Source organism: Trachemys scripta, chromosome 2 (genome assembly GCF_013100865.1).
Source record: "Trachemys scripta elegans isolate TJP31775 chromosome 2, CAS_Tse_1.0, whole genome shotgun sequence".
NCBI lineage: Eukaryota > Metazoa > Chordata > Testudines > Emydidae > Trachemys > Trachemys scripta.
Genome location: NC_048299.1, coordinates 194,730,731 through 194,750,415, shown reverse-complemented (window position 1 = coordinate 194,750,415; position 19,685 = coordinate 194,730,731). Strand labels below are relative to the sequence as shown.

Sequence of the window (19,685 nt, the reverse complement as noted above, 5' to 3'; positions counted from 1 at the left end):
TATTGCCACTTACAGCGCTCTCCTGGAAAATATGATCACAATAATTATGCCATACTCTTCAAATTTACCACTGACCTCCCTGAGGACAAGAACACACAACTCAAGACCATACTTGTTGAAGGACAGCTGGTCTCGAGAACTGTCTTACAAGCAGCCCTGGATATGGCCGATACAGTTGCCCGTATCACTGCAGTGGCTATCGTCATGTGTAGAGCTTCCTGGCCCTCGTCTTCGGGTGTACCCAAGGAGCTGCAATTGAAGTTAGGATCTACCTTTTGATAAGGACAAACTATTCTCCGCCAAAACAGATGAAGTTCTACACACTGTGAAGGACTCACATGCGACCTTACGCATCCTTGGCATACACACTCCACCTCAGAAGAGGAAATGATACCAGCCCTACCAATGACCTAGGGATCATCCATATACCTGCCCTCAACCCAGACCATATGACTCGGGCAGACAAAGGAACAGACCACCTCGGTGCCGGCAGGTACAGCCACAGCAATCAGCACCGCAACCCACTGAAAACAAACGGCAGTTTTGAAGATTTGGTCGAGGGTTTGAATGACCTCCCCATGACACCAGCACCTATCTGCCCATTTGGCCACAGCCTGCGACATTTTTACCTAGCATGGAAGCACATCACTCAAGACCGTTGGGTCTTAGAAATAGTACAATCGGGCTATTCCATCCCCTTTACTTCTTGCCCCACTACCCTGTCTCTCTTCAGGGACCCCTCTCACAAGCACCTTCTGAGACTGGAGGTAAATCGTCTCCTCCAGCTGGGTGCCATGGAACCAGTACCAACACAATACAGTGGGAAGGGATTTTATTCACACTATTTCCTGACTCAGAAGAAAAGTGGGGGGTGGCGCCCAATGCTAGACCTCAGAAAACTCAACAAATTCGCACGCTTCCAAAAATTCAAGATGGTCATTTTAGGCACAATAATCCCAGCACTGGACCAAGGGGACTGGTTTTCAGCCCTCGACCTACAAGATACATACTTTAACTTCACTATACACCCAGCTCACAGATGATTCCTCCGATTCACGGGACACGATCATTTGCAATACAGAGTGCTCCCATTCGTACTGTCCACCTCACTGAGAGTCTTCTCCAAAACCCTTGCAGTAGTTGTGGCATATCAATGCAAACAAGGGATCATAATTTTTCCATACCTGGATAATTGCCTCCTCAAAGGACGCACTTTCACAGAGACAGAAACAAGCACACAACTCACCACCCATCTCTTCCAAAAACTGGGATTTCAACTGAACGTGCAGAAGTCAACATTAGTACCCACACAGCAGTTAGACTTCATCGGGGCACACCTTGACTCAGTTCAAGCCAGAGCTTTTCATCCCATATCAGATATCTGGCTATAAAACACCTGGTAGACAACATCTCCATATGTCCGCGAATTGAGGCGAGGACCTGCTTACAACTATTAGGACACATGGCTGCCACCACATTCGTGGTAAAGCATGCCAGACTACATATGCAGTTTCTCCAAGGCTGGCTGAGTTTGGTGTACAGACCCACCAAATACAGCCTGAAGAAGCTCATTACGTCACCTCCCAAAGTCCTAGAATCCCTACAGTGGTGGACCAAACCCGAAAACCTGTGTGCAGGTATTCCCTTCCAACAAACACCACCATCGATCATGATCACAACAGGGGCCTCCCTACTGGGCTGGGGGGCATACCAGAATCACCACACAGTACAAGGCAGGTGTTCACCATCCAAGACACACCTATACATAAAGTTACTGGAACTCAGAGTGGTGAGAGAGCCTGCCTTCATTTCCTGTCTCTCATAAGAAATGAATCTATAAGGGTGATGACAAACAATGTAGTGTGCATGTTTTACTTCAACAGACAAGGGGGGGCTCGGTCCCACTCTGTCTGCTCCGAGGCCAGGAGACACCACATTGACATCTCAGCTTCCTATCTCCCGGGATGTCTAAATACCACATCTGACACACTAAGCAGACACTTTCCGCAGGAGCACGAGTAGGACTCAAACCATACAGTCTTACAACAGATCTTCTACCAACGGGGATTCCCCTCTGTCGATCTATTTGCCACAGTGCAAAACCACAAGTGCCCACTGTTCTGTCCAAGGCGGGACTCGGTCCCTGATCTCTGGGGGATGCTTTCCTAATCAATTGGGACAAGACACTCACGTAGGCATTCCCCCCCATACCTCTGATACACAGAGTCCTACGCAAAATCAGGGATGACAAGGCCAGGATCATCATGGTTGCTCCAGCATGGCCCAGACAGACCTGGTACCCTTACCTTCTGCACATGTCAGTTTGTCCTCCACAGATCCCCCCTCCTGTCATGGCCACATCATCCATCCACAACTGGAGAAGCTCCATCTGAAGGTGTGGCTGCACCATGGTTCCATTTATACAAGTTAACCTGTTCAGAACAAGTCAAACACGTGTTAATGAACAACAGACGTGAGTCCACATGGAAGACCTACCTACAAAAATGGAAACGCTTTTCCACATGGAGTCTTGACAAACACCTCACTCCCTGCACTACGCCCCTACCCATGGTGCTAGACTATTTTCTAGAGCTCAAGAACTCAGGCCTATCCCTAAGCTCTATCAAAGTCCATCTCTCGGCAATTAACACTTTCCGTGACAAGATTGATGGATTCTCGACATTTACACATCCAATCATAAAACATTTCTTAGCTGGGCTCCAGAACCTTTACCCCAAAGTACACTCTCCCACATCCACGTGGGATCTGAACTTAGTCCTCAAGGGACTCATGATACCCGTATTCGAACCACTAGCCACCTGCTCCTTACAACACATGTCAATGGAGGTGGCATTCTTAGTGGCCATCACATCCACTAGAAGGGTTAGCAAGATTAGTGCACTGATGGCCAATCCACCCTACGTGGTCTTTGTCAAAGATAAGGTCACATTTCAACCCCATCCCAAATTCCTCCCAAAACTAGCGTCTACCTTCCATATCAACCAACCTATTCATCTCCCTGCATTCTACCCTAAACCGCACAAAACCTACTAGACGCTTCATTGCACACCCTGGATGTTAGGAGGGCTATATCCTTCTACTTAAACAGATCAAAACCTTTTCGTAAATCCCTGAGACTGTTCGTTTCGACGACAGATTGATCCGAAGGTGCTGCTATATCCATACAATGCCTTTCCAACTGAATATCCAATTGCATCCGTCTGTGTTATCAAACACACGACATACAATTCCCTACTGGGATTAGATATCATTCTACTAGGGCCATGGCAACATGCATGGCATTCCTAGACAATGTACCCATTGCGGAAATTTGCAAAACTGCCACTTGGGCATCAGAGCATACCTTTGCTAACCACTATGCCATCACTCAAGACTCTAGGGCAGATGCCACACTAGGCCTCACAGTCCTCTCTACTTCTACCATTCACATAACTCCAAGTCTCCCCCCTCCCCCCTCCGACCATAATGGGTACTGCTCTACATTCACCTGAAGTGGAGCACCCACACGGACAACACTCGAAGAAGAGAAGGTTACTCACCTTGTGCAGTAACTGAGGTTCTTCAAGATGTGGATGCTCCACTACCCACCTTCCTCCCCTCTACTTTGGAGTTCGCTATGAGGAGTCCACAGTAGAGAAGGAACCAACGGGTGTGGGCCATGCACACGCTGACCGAGAATCCAATGGCCGCAAGACACACATGCGGCCTGACCAGGTACTGCTACCAAAAATCTCCAATCAACGGTGCCGGATCGCACCGTCACCTGAAGTGGAGTACCCATAGGGATCCACATCTCGAAGAACCTCAGTTACTGCGCAAGGTGAGTTAATTTCTCTTGCACACAGTAGAATTTTAAAATATTTTTCCTTTAAAAAAAACCCTAGGAAATTACATTAAAAACTATGTTAAGAATATTATTTGTTTTAAAGTTAAGTAGTATTCAAAAGTTAGGAAATGCCAGGTTTGCAGCTGTGCATATGACCTTAATTCTGCACCCTTGTTAATTATGATACAATCTTTAATTACATGATCACATACTATTTTTCCCTAGGACTCATCTCATTCAGGGCATAAGGGGGGCAGAATTAAGGTTGCATAAGCAACTGTAAATATGGCATTTCCTAACTTGTGAGTGCTTGACTTTGCAACCTAACATTTTAAACTTTTTATATAATTTAAAATACATTATCCATCTCACATGTGCAACTTTATACAATCATCAGTAACAGACTTCAATATGTGTTTAGTGGACGAAAACATCTGACATCCCACTGCTTCTACAAAGTCAAGATCTAGCTATGTTATTTTATTTGTATACTGATTGTGTGAATTTGCAGGTAAATGCTTATAAACAAGACAGATTTTACTTTAATTAAAATGAACATCAAGGATTTTCATCTAAAGGAGTAGTCCATGCTTTTCAAATCAAAATAAGGGGGTAAAAATGTCATTCATCTGTGTCTATTTTCTTATTTCCAGGATCTATTAAGATGCAGAGTTTTGACATCAGGGATTTTTGAAACAAGATTTCAAGTAGATAAAGTAAATTTTCAGTAAGTGTATTAGCAATAATTTATGGTTATTGTACTTACTTTGAACCACTTGATTCAGATGTCCCTACCTCACACCTTTTGTATTATAGCTATTGTAGGTCTTCCGACCTTTTTGTCTTTATAGGACACAATGTAATTGGCTTTTACTCAGAAAGAAAAGAGAGCTGAAAACTGTAGTAGTGTCCCCTAGTGTCTTTCTATCTGTGGTGGATGTTGCTTATTATTTCATTTCATAATGTTTATGTAATCTTGTCAATTTACACAGTACTTTCTTTACTTTCTTTGGAGTCAATGCAGACTTCATTGGGAATATTTGCATCAGTAAGCGTTTGAAGAATTGGGCCCAAAGAAATAAGTCTCTTCTTGTTCTGAAGAGCTGTAATCTATGGATTTTGAGGTTTTATATCAGTTGTGGGCAACCTGGAGCCCGTGGGCCGCATGCAGCCCATCAGGGTAATCTGACTGCTGGCCACGAGGCCGCCACTTCCCGCGGCTCCAATTGGCCAGGAACGGTGAACCACGGCCACTGGGAGCTGCAGGGGGCCGTGCCTGCAGACAGTCAACATCAGCAAAATGTCTCGCGGCCCGCAATCAGATTACCCTAATGGGCCGCATGTGCCCCGCAGGTTGCCCACCACTGTTTTATATTGTTTCCCTATTAAAACACACACTTTTTTTCATATGCCTCATCAGGCTGCTTGTAGTTATTATTTTTAACCAAAATATTTTATCAGTATTGTGCCTCTGAATTTTAACTTCCCCACTGAGTGTTGGAAATATTCTAAAACTTGTGCCTGTTAGAGCACGGTAGATCCAAACATTTTGATGCCAAACCTATAAAAGGGTCTCACACAAAACCTCAGCCACATATAGTTCTAAAGCAGGGGTCTCAAAACTCCCGGCCCGCGGGCGATCTGTGACCCATGAGCCTCCCCAATGTGGCTCCTGGGGCTCCAGCAGTTTTGGGGCCGGATCGCTCCCTTGGCCCCACATTCCCCTACAGGGGCCCCAGCAGCACAGTGGAGCTGAGCTGTGTCTGCCTGCTTGCTCCAGTGGCTGCCGGCCCCTCCCTGCGGCCCAGGGGTGGGGCTGTGCCTCCGCGTGCTGCCCCCACCCCAAGCGCCCCTGTGGCCAATGGGAAGCTGTGGGAGCGGTGCCTGGGGGCAGAAGCGTGCAGAGGCCCCCCCGGCCCACCCCGCCTTGGAGCCCCAGATAAGCGCCACGCCCCCAATCCCCTCCCAGAGCCTGCACCCCATCCCCACACACCCCCCAGCCTCCAAACTCCCTCCCAGAGCCTGCATCCCCTCCCAACACACATTTTAGCCCCCAAACTCCATTCCAGAGCCTGCACCCAACCCTCCCCCACCCAAACTCCCTCCCAGAGCCCAATCTCTCATCCCTTCTGCACCCAAACTCCCTCCCAGAGCCTGCACCCCAATATCTATCCCAGACCTCCCCAATCCAAACTCTGTCCCAGAGCCTTAGGCAGGAGGGGGGTAGAGTTTTTGGGGGTTGGGTTCTGGGCGGCATGAGTGACAATGGCCCGCTGGGAGGATTTGAGGATTGAGGCACTGGCCCTAAGGTAAATTGAGTTTGAGACCCCTGTCCTAAAGACTTAAAAATCCATTTATCCTGCAGGAAAAGTGTGTTTCTGTAGAAATTCAGTGGAATTCTCCCAACAGAGCAGGGAAGATAGAATTGTTATGTCTGCATGACATGGCCACACAGTTTCAGGAACTCTTCCCCTTCAGGCAGTATTTCTTTGCTATTGCCCTTGGATCTGTCAGACTGAACCCTAACCCTGCATGCTTCATGTGATTTTCCTAGTGCACACAAATGATATAACATCCTATGGCTTTTTAACAGCATGTTTGATGTAGGTGGCCAGAGAGACGAAAGAAGAAAATGGATCCAATGTTTTAATGGTAAGTCTGCACCACATTTTTAGCTTGAATCTATTCTCTGCTGGGAGAATTTCTGTACTGCTCTTAGAATTTTGTTTTACACTAAATTTAAATAAGCCGGTCTCTTTTTTCAAAAAACATCTGTGTATTTTGTATTATTTTAGCAGTTAACTACATCTTCTCTTACGATTCTCTCACCAAATGAGGTGTTTACAGCAAAACAGTCTCATTTGAACATAGATTGAAACTGCACATCACCATGTGACATTAATAAAGGAACCCAACATCACATATAATTTCTTCCAACATAAATTAGAGTACACACTGCAGACGGAGTTGTGTGGAGCCTTTGTGTGGCTGCATTAAAATATGACAATGTTGAGCTTGTTTGGAGTAAATGAAACATTCTGTTCTCTTTATTTTTTTCTTTTGTGTGTTCCACCAAGATGTCACTGCTATAATCTTTGTTGTGGCCTGTAGCAGCTACAACATGGTAATAAGGGAAGACAATAACACAAACAGACTACGGGAATCCCTGGATCTCTTCAAAAGCATCTGGAACAATAGGTAAAAATAAATCTCTTACTGGAGCATTAATGTAGTCAGTAATAATTAAATTAGTATTTAGCACTTACATTTTTCTAAGCTTTGTTCAAGCATTAATTACTTAAACATTAGCTAATAATTTTAAAGGCTCAGTCAAGTACTTTTTCTATCTGTTATTATTAATATCTCTGTAGCAACTTATAGAAATTTCAAATAAAATATCTTTCCTTACCGATTGAAAAGAACTTTGCCACTTTAAGTTGCCAATGAACATGTACTTCAGTGCATACAGTGATACCTCACTAATGAGCAGGCCCCATTGCTAAGTATTTAGATTTTTTTTGTTTAGAAAATGTCAAGACAGGACCAGAATGTTCCCTGGTAACCAATCTTGAAGCACCACCAACTGCACTAACCCCTCCTCAACACCATCTATGGCCCTGGAACAGGGCTATTGTACTTACAGTACATTGCTGCTGCTGCTGCTGCAGAGACAAGACTACGTCAGTTTCTCGGTATTCTAACAGGATCATAGAATTGAACAAGAAGCCAACAGGCCAGATGGCCCACCAGAAGCATACAGATTCAGGCAGGGAGTGACAAGGGCTTTGGAAAGGTCAGCAGCCAGGTCTCAAGAGCTGCCACCACTTCTGTATTTCTGTAGTGTTAAACTAAGCAAGCAAGTGAAACCCAATTCTGCCATCGCTATGTTTGAGTGGGGAAGATCAGGATGTTCTCATATTTCAGCTCCATCTCCCCCTCAGGTGGGAGCAGATACACTGAGGATGTCCTCTCATCACAGCAGTATGGTAGCAGTAGCAGCAACCAACTTCATGCACGTTCACGGCACCAGTCTCAATACCACAAGAGCATACAGGCAGCGGCTCTCCTAAGAGTCGTCCCCTGAAAACAAGTCCAGTGGGACTGCACCCAGTTATAAGCAAGTAGCCCTGTTTAAGAACTTTAGCCACTGTTTGGGTCAAGGTTAGCGCATGACATGGGGCTTCATGATAGGTCCAGCTGACAGCATGATGTCACATTTCTTGTTCCCATCCCTAATACAACCACAAAATCTTGCAGGGCATCATTTTAAGCAACTCCAAAATCTGTAGGGAGATTAGTGTATGAAATTTGGAGTTTGCCATTTACTAAAGTGTGAAGTTATAAGGTTGTATTGTATGATAAGCGTATAATTAGATATTTTAACAGCTACCACAGTTTCTCTATCTAATTTAATTGTAGCATTCTTTTAGATTACACTAATGTTGCAGTCTCTGTAAATGATAGATATAGTAACTAGCTAGCAATTTGAATAGATTTCTAATTGATAATAAGTAAAAATGAAATGCAACGTAAGATCATGAGAAGTTACAAGACTTGATCTATCTATCTTTATGCTCCTGGGTGTGAGGTGATTGTCAGGCTAGGTCAGGAAGAATTTTTAGCACAAATCCTAGTGGTGTAGTGTCACAATAATAGTCCGGTGCATTATTATGGCAGAATAGGATTTACTTCCCCTGACTCATCAGGAACCATATAGGCCACTGTCAGAAGTAGGATTCTGGTTTGGATGATCAGTTGGTCAGTTCAGATACAGCAATTTGTATGAAAAATGTACAAGACAGATAAGTAACCTCCAATATTTCTCTGTTGCTTTAGTAGAACCAAGCACATCTTTACATGTTAAGGAGCACTAGTATTAAGTTTTTACTGTGACATTTTTAGAAAATGTTAATGCTCTAGTGCCTAAGGTTAGTGATTTGGTAGCAGAGGGTTAATCTATAAAACAATATATTTTAAACGCTATTGATATATCAACCAGTATGGATGTGAATTCAAGATAACTGAAATATTAGTTTAGCTTGGTTGTTTTTTTTATTAAACTTGGTTAAAAGTGCCTCACAGACCACACAAAATAGGAATAGGCCATTAAAGATTTCCTTTATGAAATGGTTGTCCAATGGATGTGTTAGAGTTGGCATCAACATCTGGTTTGTTCTTCACAGGTGGTTACGGACCATTTCTATCATTTTGTTCTTGAACAAACAGGATATGCTAGCTGAAAAGGTCTTGGCAGGGAAATCAAAAATTGAAGATTACTTTCCTGAATATGTGCGTTACACTGTACCTGATGATGGTAAGATTTCATAACTGTTGGGATAATCCTTGTTCTCACAAGTACTACAAAGCACGCAGATTCTTTCAATCAAAATGATGATACACCACTGTGAAAAGATAGGAGACATGCATGTACACACTCAAAGGGAAAACTTAACTTGGGAAAGGTCTTTGCCCTATTTTATTTGTAAGCATCTGATCAGGTATCTTAGTTACGTACAAAATTATGGTAGGATGGGATGGAATGAAGCAAATTATACCAAGCTTCTTTCTTCAATTCATTGCTTATTTCAGGATAAAATGAATTCTGTACCCAAAACAAATAGAGTTGACGTGATCAAGAGGAATGAATTTCCTGTACTGAACAAGAACATTAAAAAATTGACCAATATGGCCCCAATTCAGCAAGATACTTAAGCACATAAGTAGTTCCATTGAGTCAGTGAAGAATCCTCACATGCATAGTTAAGCATATGCTTAAGTACCCTGTTAACTTGGGGATGAAAAAACAGCTTATGTACTACTTAATTTGCTATATTGCGGAAATTGCGGATCCCGTAATGTTAAACTTCCACTGCAGTTTTTATTTTAATTAACTTACTTTGCACAGTTCACAATTTTTCTTACATTTTGAGATTTGCAACACACACTTTTTTTTTTCCCATTTATCCATCTGACAGTGGCAGGGCTCTGGCTGTCATCCCCGAGGGCGGGAGGGCAGGCTCCCGGTGTCAGCCACACATGCATTGGCCTGCTAAACCCAGGGTTGTGAGTTCAATCCTTGAGGGGGCCATTTAAGGATCTGGGGCAAAAATCTGTCTGGGGATTGGTCCTGCTTTGAGCAGGGGGTTGGACTAGATGACATCCTGAGGTCCCTTCCAACCCCAATATTCTATGATTAAAAAATACTCTATGATTAATGACTCTAATATAGTTGTAGCAAAATGTCTGGTTAAAAAAATAGCAGGCATAACATAATATTTAAGTGTTTATATTGTTCTAGCAAATTTTTCTTAAACAAATAGGTCTTCTCTGGGTTTTCCAAATTACCACAATTAATAAAGGTCCATTATTACTTTTCTACCATTTTCCGTGTCTTGTCCGCATCTCAGCCACAATTATTTGACAATCAGCCTGCATTTCAAGTAGGACCTAACTTATATAATAAATGGTCTTCAGCATCAAAACTTTGTCAACAGCTATGAAAGCAACAGAATGTTTAACTAACTGAATTGCTATTTTCACATTTCAGTGTTTTCCTGTTACTAAATGCTAGGGGTTGTTAAGAAAATGTACTTTACATTGAAATATTTTCTAATTATAAATAGTTGCTAGTGTGAAAAATATTTACATTGTTTTAAAAAAAGAGAACAAGTTTACTTTTAAAGAAAGGTAAAATCTTATTATTATTTGTAAAGCCAAATTACTCTATGTAGTAGCTTCATTGTGTTACACACTTGAGGCCTTTTTTCAAATCAGCATATGTACCAAGTGAAACCCAAACGCTGATCCATGTGAATAAAGTGATCAATGTGAGTAAGCATTTGCAGAGTCTACAGTCCGTTCTAGTGGTTTGTATGACCAATGATACTGCCGTCAGCAATGTTCCCAATTTATCCAAGGAGCTGTTGCCCATAACAAGCTGTGAAATAGAAGTTTGTTTATTTAAGATGGGTTAAAGCAGCGGTTCTCAAACTTTAGCAACCTGAGGACCCGCATTTTGATTTTAAAAAATTTGTGGACCCCCAAGCCTCCCGCTCAGTCCCAGGCCCTGCCCTCACTCCACCTCTTCCCCTAAGGCCCCACCTCTTCCCGCCCCCGCTCCATCCTTGCCCCTCCTCTTCCGTGCCTCTTTCCACCCCTTCCCCCAAGCGCACCTTGTCCCCGCTTCTCCCCCTCCCTCCCAGCGCCTGCTGCACACTGGGGAACAGCTGTTCCGCAGCATGCAGGAGGCACTGGAAGGGACGGGGAGCAGTTGATCAGCAGGGCTGGTGGCCCTGGACATGATTCCGCCCCCGAGCGTGCCGTGTCCCCGCTCCTCCTCCTCCCTACCAGCGCTTCCTGCATGCCACGGAACAGCTGTTCCCCGGCGTGCAGGAGGTGCTGGGAGGGTGGGGGAGAAGTTGATCAGCAGGGCCCACAGACCAACTGGAGTGCCCTTGTGGACCAGATCCCAGTTTGAGAAAAGCTGGTTTAAAGTGTTTTTTCGTTTTGGAAGAACCAATTGTGAATGTAATGTAGGTATATTGTTTTTTAATTCCTATAGCAAAGAACTATCTCTTATTTATTCCATCTGTTATTAAATATCGCAAAATAGCTCTCTTTTATTTAATTTATCTGATACAATTTATTTTTAATTAAACAGCAACACCAGATGCTGGAGAAGATCCCAAAGTCACAAGAGCCAAGTTCTTTATCCGGGATGAGTTTTTAGTGAGTAATTTTGAAAACCTATATCTAGTCGTATCATGGAGGTTACTCTCATTAAACACACTTGACAATATGGTCACATTTTGCAAAAATCGGGTGGGGAAAAAATGCTTAGCTCTTTCATAGCTTTTTTCAGCCATACATTTCACAGCACTGAAAAAAGGTGAAGCCCATTTTATAAATGGTGAAACTAAGGCACAAAGATGCCAAGTGACACATAGTGAGTCATTGGCAGAACCAGGAATAGTCTCCTGAAACCCAGTCTGGTACTTAGTCTACTGTGGACCCAGACTGCCTTCCTCTTTCCTTTCGTTCTCCATTGTGCACATGGCCACAGTAATACGGACCACTTCCACTTCTAATTTATGTGATTTATTTTGAGGATTTATTTATCTATAAAAGCTTATTCTTGTTGCATAGCAGATTTCATTCACATCTCTGTGCTGGCTGCGTGGCCCATATGGAGTTCACAATCCGTTATTGAGGTCAGCTCCTATGCTTAGGTTTGTTATAGATAGGGCTCTACCAAATTCACGACAATGAAAACTGTCATGGACCGTGAAATCTGGTCTTTTGTGTGCTTTTACCCTATACTATACAGATTTCACAGGGGAGACCAGTATTTATCAAATTGGGGGTCACAAGTTTATGTTAGGGGGTTGCGGTATTGCCACACTTACTTCTGTGCTGATTTCAGAACTAGGCAGCCAGAGAGTGGTGGCTGTTGGCCAGGCGCCTAACTCTGAAGGGGTGGCCAAAGAGTGGCGGCTGCTGACTCAGGGTCCAGCGCAGAAATAAGGAGGGCAATACCATACCATACCATGTCATTTTTCCTTCTGCGCTGCTGCTGGTGGTGGTGGCTCTGCCTTCAGAGCTGGGCTCCCGGCCAGCAGCTGCTGCTCTCCAGCTGCCCAGCTCTGAAGGCAGTGCTAGTATAGCAGTGCAGAAGTAAGGGTAGCAGTACTGCAACCCCCCCTACAATAACCTTGTAGCCTCCCCACAACTCCATTTTGGGTCAGGACCCCACAATTACAATACTGTGAAGTTTTAGATTTAAATAGCTGAAATAATGAAATTTATGATTTTTAAAATCCTATGACTGTGAAATTGACCAAAATGGACCATGAATTTGATAGGGCCCTAGTTATAGACCTGTCTGAATCCCCCTAGTAGACAGTCAACAGTCTGTTGTAATTGGATCAAACCTTTGGATCCCACATGCTTCCAAGCCAGCTGGGTCTGGGCAGCGACAAGTGACTTGTTTCTAACTCTGGGCCTCCGAGGCTCCCTCCTCCCAGGTGCAGACCTCCCATCTGGGCCCCGTTACCTGAGATGTGGGACCCACAGTCTAGCTGCCCTAGGCCCCTGAAACCAGTTCTCTGGGTTCTCCAGTCAAATATGCATGCTCCCCCACCAAAGTCCCCTCCAGCAGCACTCTGCATTATAGTTTAACTCTTCGGGGACACCTGGCAGGTAAAGTAAGGAACAGACTTGCACAGGAGTTTCAGAAAACACAGTAACTTTTACTCTGAAAGCACACAAGAGTTACAGATCTGGGGATAAAACAACAAACACCTACACATTCTCTCTCCTGAATCACTTCTAGTGAGTGTTAAGGCCCAGCCCGTGTATCAGGCGGGTAGGCCCCTCTTGCAGTTCTTCTGTTTTCTTAGTGATCATGGAATCCTAGAATATCAGGGTTGGAAGGGACCTCAGGAGGTCATCTAGTCCAACCCCCTGCTCAAAGCGGGACAATCCCCAACTAAATCATCCCAGCCAGGGCTTTGTCAAGCCTGACCTTAAAAACCTCTAAGGAAGGAGATTCCACCACCTCCCTAGGTAACCCATTCCAGTGCTTCACCACCCTCCTAGTGAAAAAGTTTTTCCTAATATCCAACCTAAACCTCCCCCACTGCAACTTGAGATGTTCAGCTGGTGAGAGAGATTCATAGATTCCAAGGCCAGAGGGGATCACTGTGATCATTAGTCCACTGGTTCTCAACATCTTGGGGCTCAGGAACCATTTTGTAAACCTTGATGGCCTGAGAGTCGCTTGATGGCCTGACCCCCTGAGTCACTCCCATACCTGATGCCCCCATCTCCCCTGAGGGGCCCATCGGGAAGGGCTTGGAGCTAAGATTCCAGATGCTCTGGCCAGATGTGAACAGCTGGGAGTATGCCCCACTTGCAACTGGTGGAAAGGGTGGTGAGGTTAGACCATACCCAAAAACACGCAGCCCCTTATCTCCAGTCTGAATTTGTCTAGCTTCAACTCCCAGCCATACAACGGTGTTAGACCTCTGTCTGCTAGATCGAAGAGCCCTTTATCAAATATTTGTTCCCCCAGCCAAGCACAGATTTTGCTCTTACATAAGGTTTCAGTCCCCTCTGTCATGTGACCCATACATCAGCTTCAGCACCCCAGTCAAGTGGCTGAAGTGTGAGATTCTCGTCCCAGCTTTGGCCCCTTTACCTGGCATAAAAGAGCCAGAACAGCATGAAGGGGGCCTAAATGTCCCCTCTCTGGCCAAAGGAGGATTCCCCCTGTTTAGCCACATCTGAAGACAGCTTTAAGGCTGCCTTCTGAGGTCCACCTGACAAGTCTTGAAGTAATGGTTGTGCCTGGGGCAGGAGTGTTTTGGGGTGGGAGCAGAGCACATGGTGCTGCAGAGATTCCTGGCAGGCCTGAGTAGCTTCCTTAATTTAGACAGGCCCCCAGGGCGGGTTATACCTGGAGCTACCCAGGATTTCAAGGGTGCTAACGTGAGCCTAAACTTCCCCTCCCCGTGGAAGCACTGCACAGAATCTCATCTTGAGTTCATGGCAGATAATTTTCACACATCTGTTCTTTCCATTATTCAGTCTAAAAGAAAATGGGGGAATCCAGACACTTATGTGGATATTTAAAATATCAGCCGGCTGAAGTGAAAGTTTTCTAGTAAAAATATTCCTAAGGCATTGCACTGTGCCACTGCCAATGGCAACAGGCGAGTAAGACTGAAGTAGTTATTTTACTTTACATTTTAAATACTGTTCTGAAGCAAATTAGAAAGAGAAACCTTGGACATTTTATGCTTCAAAAAGTGAAGGAGTTTTTCATCTCACTACCTTTGTTACATTTTTCTTTCCAATTCTTTATGGTCTGTATTTTTTTTCTTGTTCTGCTCTGGTACATTTCCTGGAAAATCTGCCTTTATTACTTACCCATTCTTTATTGTAATTTTGGTAGCCTATAGTCATGTTCACGGGTCTGGTACATCAGCCCCCTGCTACTGCTACACAACACGCTTTAGGAATGGTGCTTTGGTATCCTGTGAAAGTCGTGTCGTCTTATAGCCCTCTGTAACTGTACCTGGCACGCTGCAACTCTCAAAACTCTCCCTCTGCTGACCCAGACTGCAGCCACCAATTCTATTTCAGATGATTGTCTTAATTAAACACAGGTTTAACACAGACTAGTTAAGAAAAGGTGTTTATATTTAAACACACCTCTGACTAATATTGCTAAAAAGTATCAGAAGGTAGGCATTTCATTTTCTCACTCTCACATTTTCAGAAGTGCTAACTATCTGAAAGCCCCCTTGACTTCAAGTTGCAGGCATTCAGTACCTGTGAAAACTACGCCATTGGTTTCCAATTTATGAAAGCATTAGCTAGGTATGGCAGGAAGAGCTGTTTGTGTGGCTCACCAAGACAAGGCTGGCAATTCAGCTCTTTGCCTCAGCAAATTTTTTTTTTTTCCTGCCAGGTCAGGTCACGTCACATGTCTAGTTCATGGCAGTGTCTCCTATTTCACAGGGTCTCAGTTTCATAGGAAACTCTCCAGGCTCCTAGTCCTGTGCTTAATCACAAGACTATCCTTCCTCCTCACAATGTTGAACCCAGCATTCATCTATTCTTTACAATTCTCCCAAAACAAATATTGATGTTTTGTATACAGGATTCTGCAACTGCTGATGTTTTACTTCAGTACAATGGGTCAGCCCTACAGAAACAGCAGCGGGGCAAATCGGGTTTATTCTGGTTTTTATTTTATACAAAAATCTGAATAATTTTTTCTTGGACTTGAAGCAGCTACTGTCTGAATATATTGACCTGCATTCCAAGAATACTATATTTAGCTCCTTTCAGAACTATCTGTTGTGTTCTTAGTGATCTTGACCTGTTCATAATTATAGGGATCCAACTTCAATATTTTTCTTGTATTCTAGTATAGTAATGGTTCTTCTGCTAAATGTTATTCTAGAGGTGTGTATTTTTCCTTGAGTTGGCACTCACTTCTCTTAGTATTAGTCTAATATGACTCCTCAGAATAAGTTTGGAGTTGAACATTCAGTAGATGGATAATCTCCTAAAATTATACAGTTGCTTAACTGCCAGGGCACGAAAAAGACCACATGTTGAAAACACATATTTTAACATGCTGCTGTAGAGTCTCAAATGTAACTGGGCATCATCAAAACATTGTGGTGAACTGGCTACTTTGTACTTCGCTTGGTGGAATCAGAAATTGGCTGTGTATGATGAACACTGTACTCCTAGCAGCTAATGGAGATTCTCTGTCGCTCAAATAGCAGGGCCCCATGCTTTTGAAGTAGGAGGGATGAGTTCTGTTCTTTGTTATTATCATAAAGCTGTACGTGACGTGTGATGCACACAGCAACTCCACAGCAAGCTAGTGTTCACACCCCAGCTTGATGCAAACTGTATATTCATGTAGACGAGCTACATTGCTGATTTAAAACAAAATTTCACAGTTTTGCCACTTGGTGGCACCAAAAAAGAAAAATAATTCCTGGGACAGATGCATTACAGAATGCAGTATTTGGTTATTAACAGTACAGGTTATATATGAGTATGTACATATAATATATAACATAGCAGCTCTTACAAGATACCCTTCATGCAGTTATACTGGGTATTCAGTGGTATTTTAACCTTATAATACTGTGCTTAATATTCTGTTAAAACTTTCTGTTTATATTTTACCTGGTTTACCCAACTCATAAATTGGAAATACTAATTAGGTCTCCTGGGAGCGCATGATTATTTTGCATATAGTAACATTAAAATATACCATGAGTTGAAATGATTATTCTTTAGTGTTACCTTCTGATCTCATTCCTGGGTCTCTTGTTTCCTAGTGCAAAACAGGGGAGTATTTTGGTCTCTAAGGGCAGTGGTAGTGGGATGGATTGTGAGCCACTCCCCTTGCTAGATGTCACAGGGAATGCAAATTTCCCCACTAGCCTTTTGATATTCTGTAGACGTAACTTTTAGGGGGAAAAGTGTAGCTTAGTTTTCATGCCTATTCACTCCTTGGTCTCTCTTGCTGAGTGTCAACCAGAGTACCAATTGTGCTGGTCGTAGTCTAGCACCTAGTAGATGGCCCATACTATAAAACCAACCAGTATTGACTGCAGCTGTTAGCTGGCAGTGAGTTCTATTAACTATCAGACCGGACCAGTTCAGTCATCTAAGCTGTAAAACCAGTCCAGGATTCCTCTGTGTTCATATGGGGCTGATCATAGGGTTAGTGCTTAACAATAATAATTTGAACTATTGACCTAGAAGTGAAAGGTTCCATCTTACATATACATAGATGCTGAAAAATAGTAGTTTCTAGCATGTCTAAACATAAATGTCCAAGTCAAAGAATCTGTATAATGTAAAACTTCATAAACTATGAGATTTTTCACATGCTCAGTCAGTAAGGCTGTTAAAACAAGCCCTCTTAGAATCCCATGATTTGCTTCTTCAGAGAATGCAAAGCTACCTAGGCTTGTGGGCAAGAAATGGAGCACTTTTTTAAAAAAAATTTTTTTTTGATATAATTTCATCTGAAGTGCAAGAGCAAGGTATTGTAGCTTAAAGATACCCAGGCATTGCTCTCTGTCTTCACAGACCCCCACTTATATATCATTTTCTTTGTCTAACCTTGGGTTTTCTATGTCTAATCACTGAACAGCGCCTCTAGATCCACAGGCAAGGCTCCTCAATGGCTATGTAATCTGCTACTGCCTAAAGCAGTTGAAGTGGCCTGGGTTATAAAACCTCTTAACATGAGTATGTAAGAATTGAAAGTCAACTTAAACGGGGGCTTTTTCACTAGCTTGCCAGCAGCTGACCTGTTAAAGGGCTAAATGTGTTTATATGCATGTTTGATTATAATCTAACCTACTTAATACAGTTCTTCAGTGTGTATCGTATGAAAACACAGGCATATCTTTGGAAGGCATAGGCACATCCAGGATTTGCATTTGGATAGTCAAACTGGCAGTGCTGAATACTGGGCTCTTGCTCTCCAAACAGCTAATCTTACAAGTGGGCACGTGTTTGGGATGTAATTCCCCTGTAATGAGCTGACAGACCGCTGAGCAATCAGTCTTCAATATGTTCTCTTCCTTTTCTGCAGAGGATAAGTACAGCAAGTGGAGATGGCAGGCATTACTGCTACCCACATTTCACATGTGCAGTGGACACAGAAAACATCCGCAGAGTGTTCAATGATTGTCGAGACATCATTCAGAGAATGCATCTTCGCCAGTATGAACTCTTGTGATTGGGATCACCGTGGAGCCTGTGGTTTTAAATACTTAGCTCCTTACTCTCTTGCTCTCTCTCTATACTATGCCACACAGGGTGGAAGAAAGTACTACAGAAATGTCAGTCTTTTCAGGTTGTTTACCTTAATTATTTAGCCTTTGAGCTGGTTTGCAGCAAGTTTGGGTTTCTTTTCCACCATGCTTTTTGGGACTATTTGTGTGCTTTATTTTGATATGCCACTTCTTTGTCATTCCACTAAGCCCTTTGGCTACCTCTGTTGCTTTAGAGGTGTGTTTTGTTTTTGGGGTTTTGTTTTTGCTAATTGAACATAACCTGCTAAATTTTTTCCAGCAGGTTATGTTAGTTCAAACTAGTATGTCAGCTGGATGACACTAAAGTCATACCTAACCTTGTGTGGGTCCCTTTTTTAACATGATATTAAGAGTACTTGATGGTTGATAAAAGAATAATGCACTTTGTATCAGGTTATTAAATACTGTTGAGGAAGTATACACACAATGTAGCAGCACCACAATATTTATTACTCTGTCACAGTTTTTAGCATTACTGAGTTGCAGGTCAACTGATAAAGTGACCTCCTCTTTTAAGCCGTTACTGGCACAGGAAGTAGAGTAGATAATGAGAGGCATGGTGAAGATAAGCAATTTTTCTGGGGTTTTGGGGCTAAGTGCCTCTACACACCTCAGGCATTTGAATTATAGCTACTTTTTCAGCCTGTTGCATCTAGGCAGAAAATGTACCACCCTCACTTATGTTATTTGTGCTGTCCACAAATGATCCGTTTAGTTTAGATCATTCTTGGACAACAGTCCTCTCCCTATATATATATTTTTTTGTTTTACTGCTGGTTTATTATATTGTACAGACTGTAAAATGTAATATTATTTTGTACAACTTTATTGAAGAAAAATACTTGTAGAAGATCTTTGTGCCTTGATTATGGCTGTACCTGTAAAATGAGCTAAGATGTAAGTATGTTTTTGATTGCGCTGTACAGCTTGATGTCAACCTTACCTGCAGCAGAGACTGAAGGTAAGAACTTTATCTGTAGAGTTTAGGGATTTTTTTCTGGTTTATATAAAAACAATGCTCTTTAGTATAAAAAATATAAATTATGCAAATTAACCACTTACCTTTTCAAGTAAGGTATTACAGTCACCGGATGTTGCAGCAACATGCCTTTCTCTTTTGAAATCTCAGCTTTAAAACATTGGAATTCATTCAAGTGTCCAAATTGCAACCTGGTGTTGTTTTAATGGGAATCAAGGATTTTTTTCCTTTAACTTTAGAAATATGTTTAGTAATTCTTTGGTCATTCATAGTACGTCACAATTGCACAGGCCGATTGTGAATGTGTAAAGCACCATTATATAGAGCTCGTCAATCTTTGTACCAACAGCAGCTTTCATTGTGCAAGTAAATAGCAAGAAGGGGGGTGGTGGGGAGAGGAGGTATAAACCCTTGTGTCTGGCCTAAGAGAATTACAAGATGACATTTTTATTTCTCTTTTAATAAAGAGACATTAGAAAATTGTTTTATTTTAAAT

At 42.8% G+C, this 19,685-nt stretch overlaps 1 protein-coding gene across 2 annotated transcripts in view; it reads left to right on the top strand.

Annotated features, from left to right (window-relative positions):
- Positions 1 to 19,684, top strand: part of GNAL (G protein subunit alpha L) — a 322,167-nt gene extending 302,483 nt beyond the window's left edge. For both annotated transcript variants that reach the window (XM_034762589.1, XM_034762590.1), the window contains exons 7-12: positions 4,501 to 4,574; positions 6,441 to 6,499; positions 6,925 to 7,045; positions 9,031 to 9,161; positions 11,508 to 11,575; positions 17,988 to 19,684. In XM_034762589.1, the coding sequence (XP_034618480.1) occupies positions 4,501 to 4,574; positions 6,441 to 6,499; positions 6,925 to 7,045; positions 9,031 to 9,161; positions 11,508 to 11,575; positions 17,988 to 18,134 (600 nt within the window). In that variant the 3' untranslated portion in view covers positions 18,135 to 19,684. The remainder of the gene's footprint in view (positions 1 to 4,500; positions 4,575 to 6,440; positions 6,500 to 6,924; positions 7,046 to 9,030; positions 9,162 to 11,507; positions 11,576 to 17,987) is intronic.
- Position 19,685: the final 1 nt, after the last annotated feature.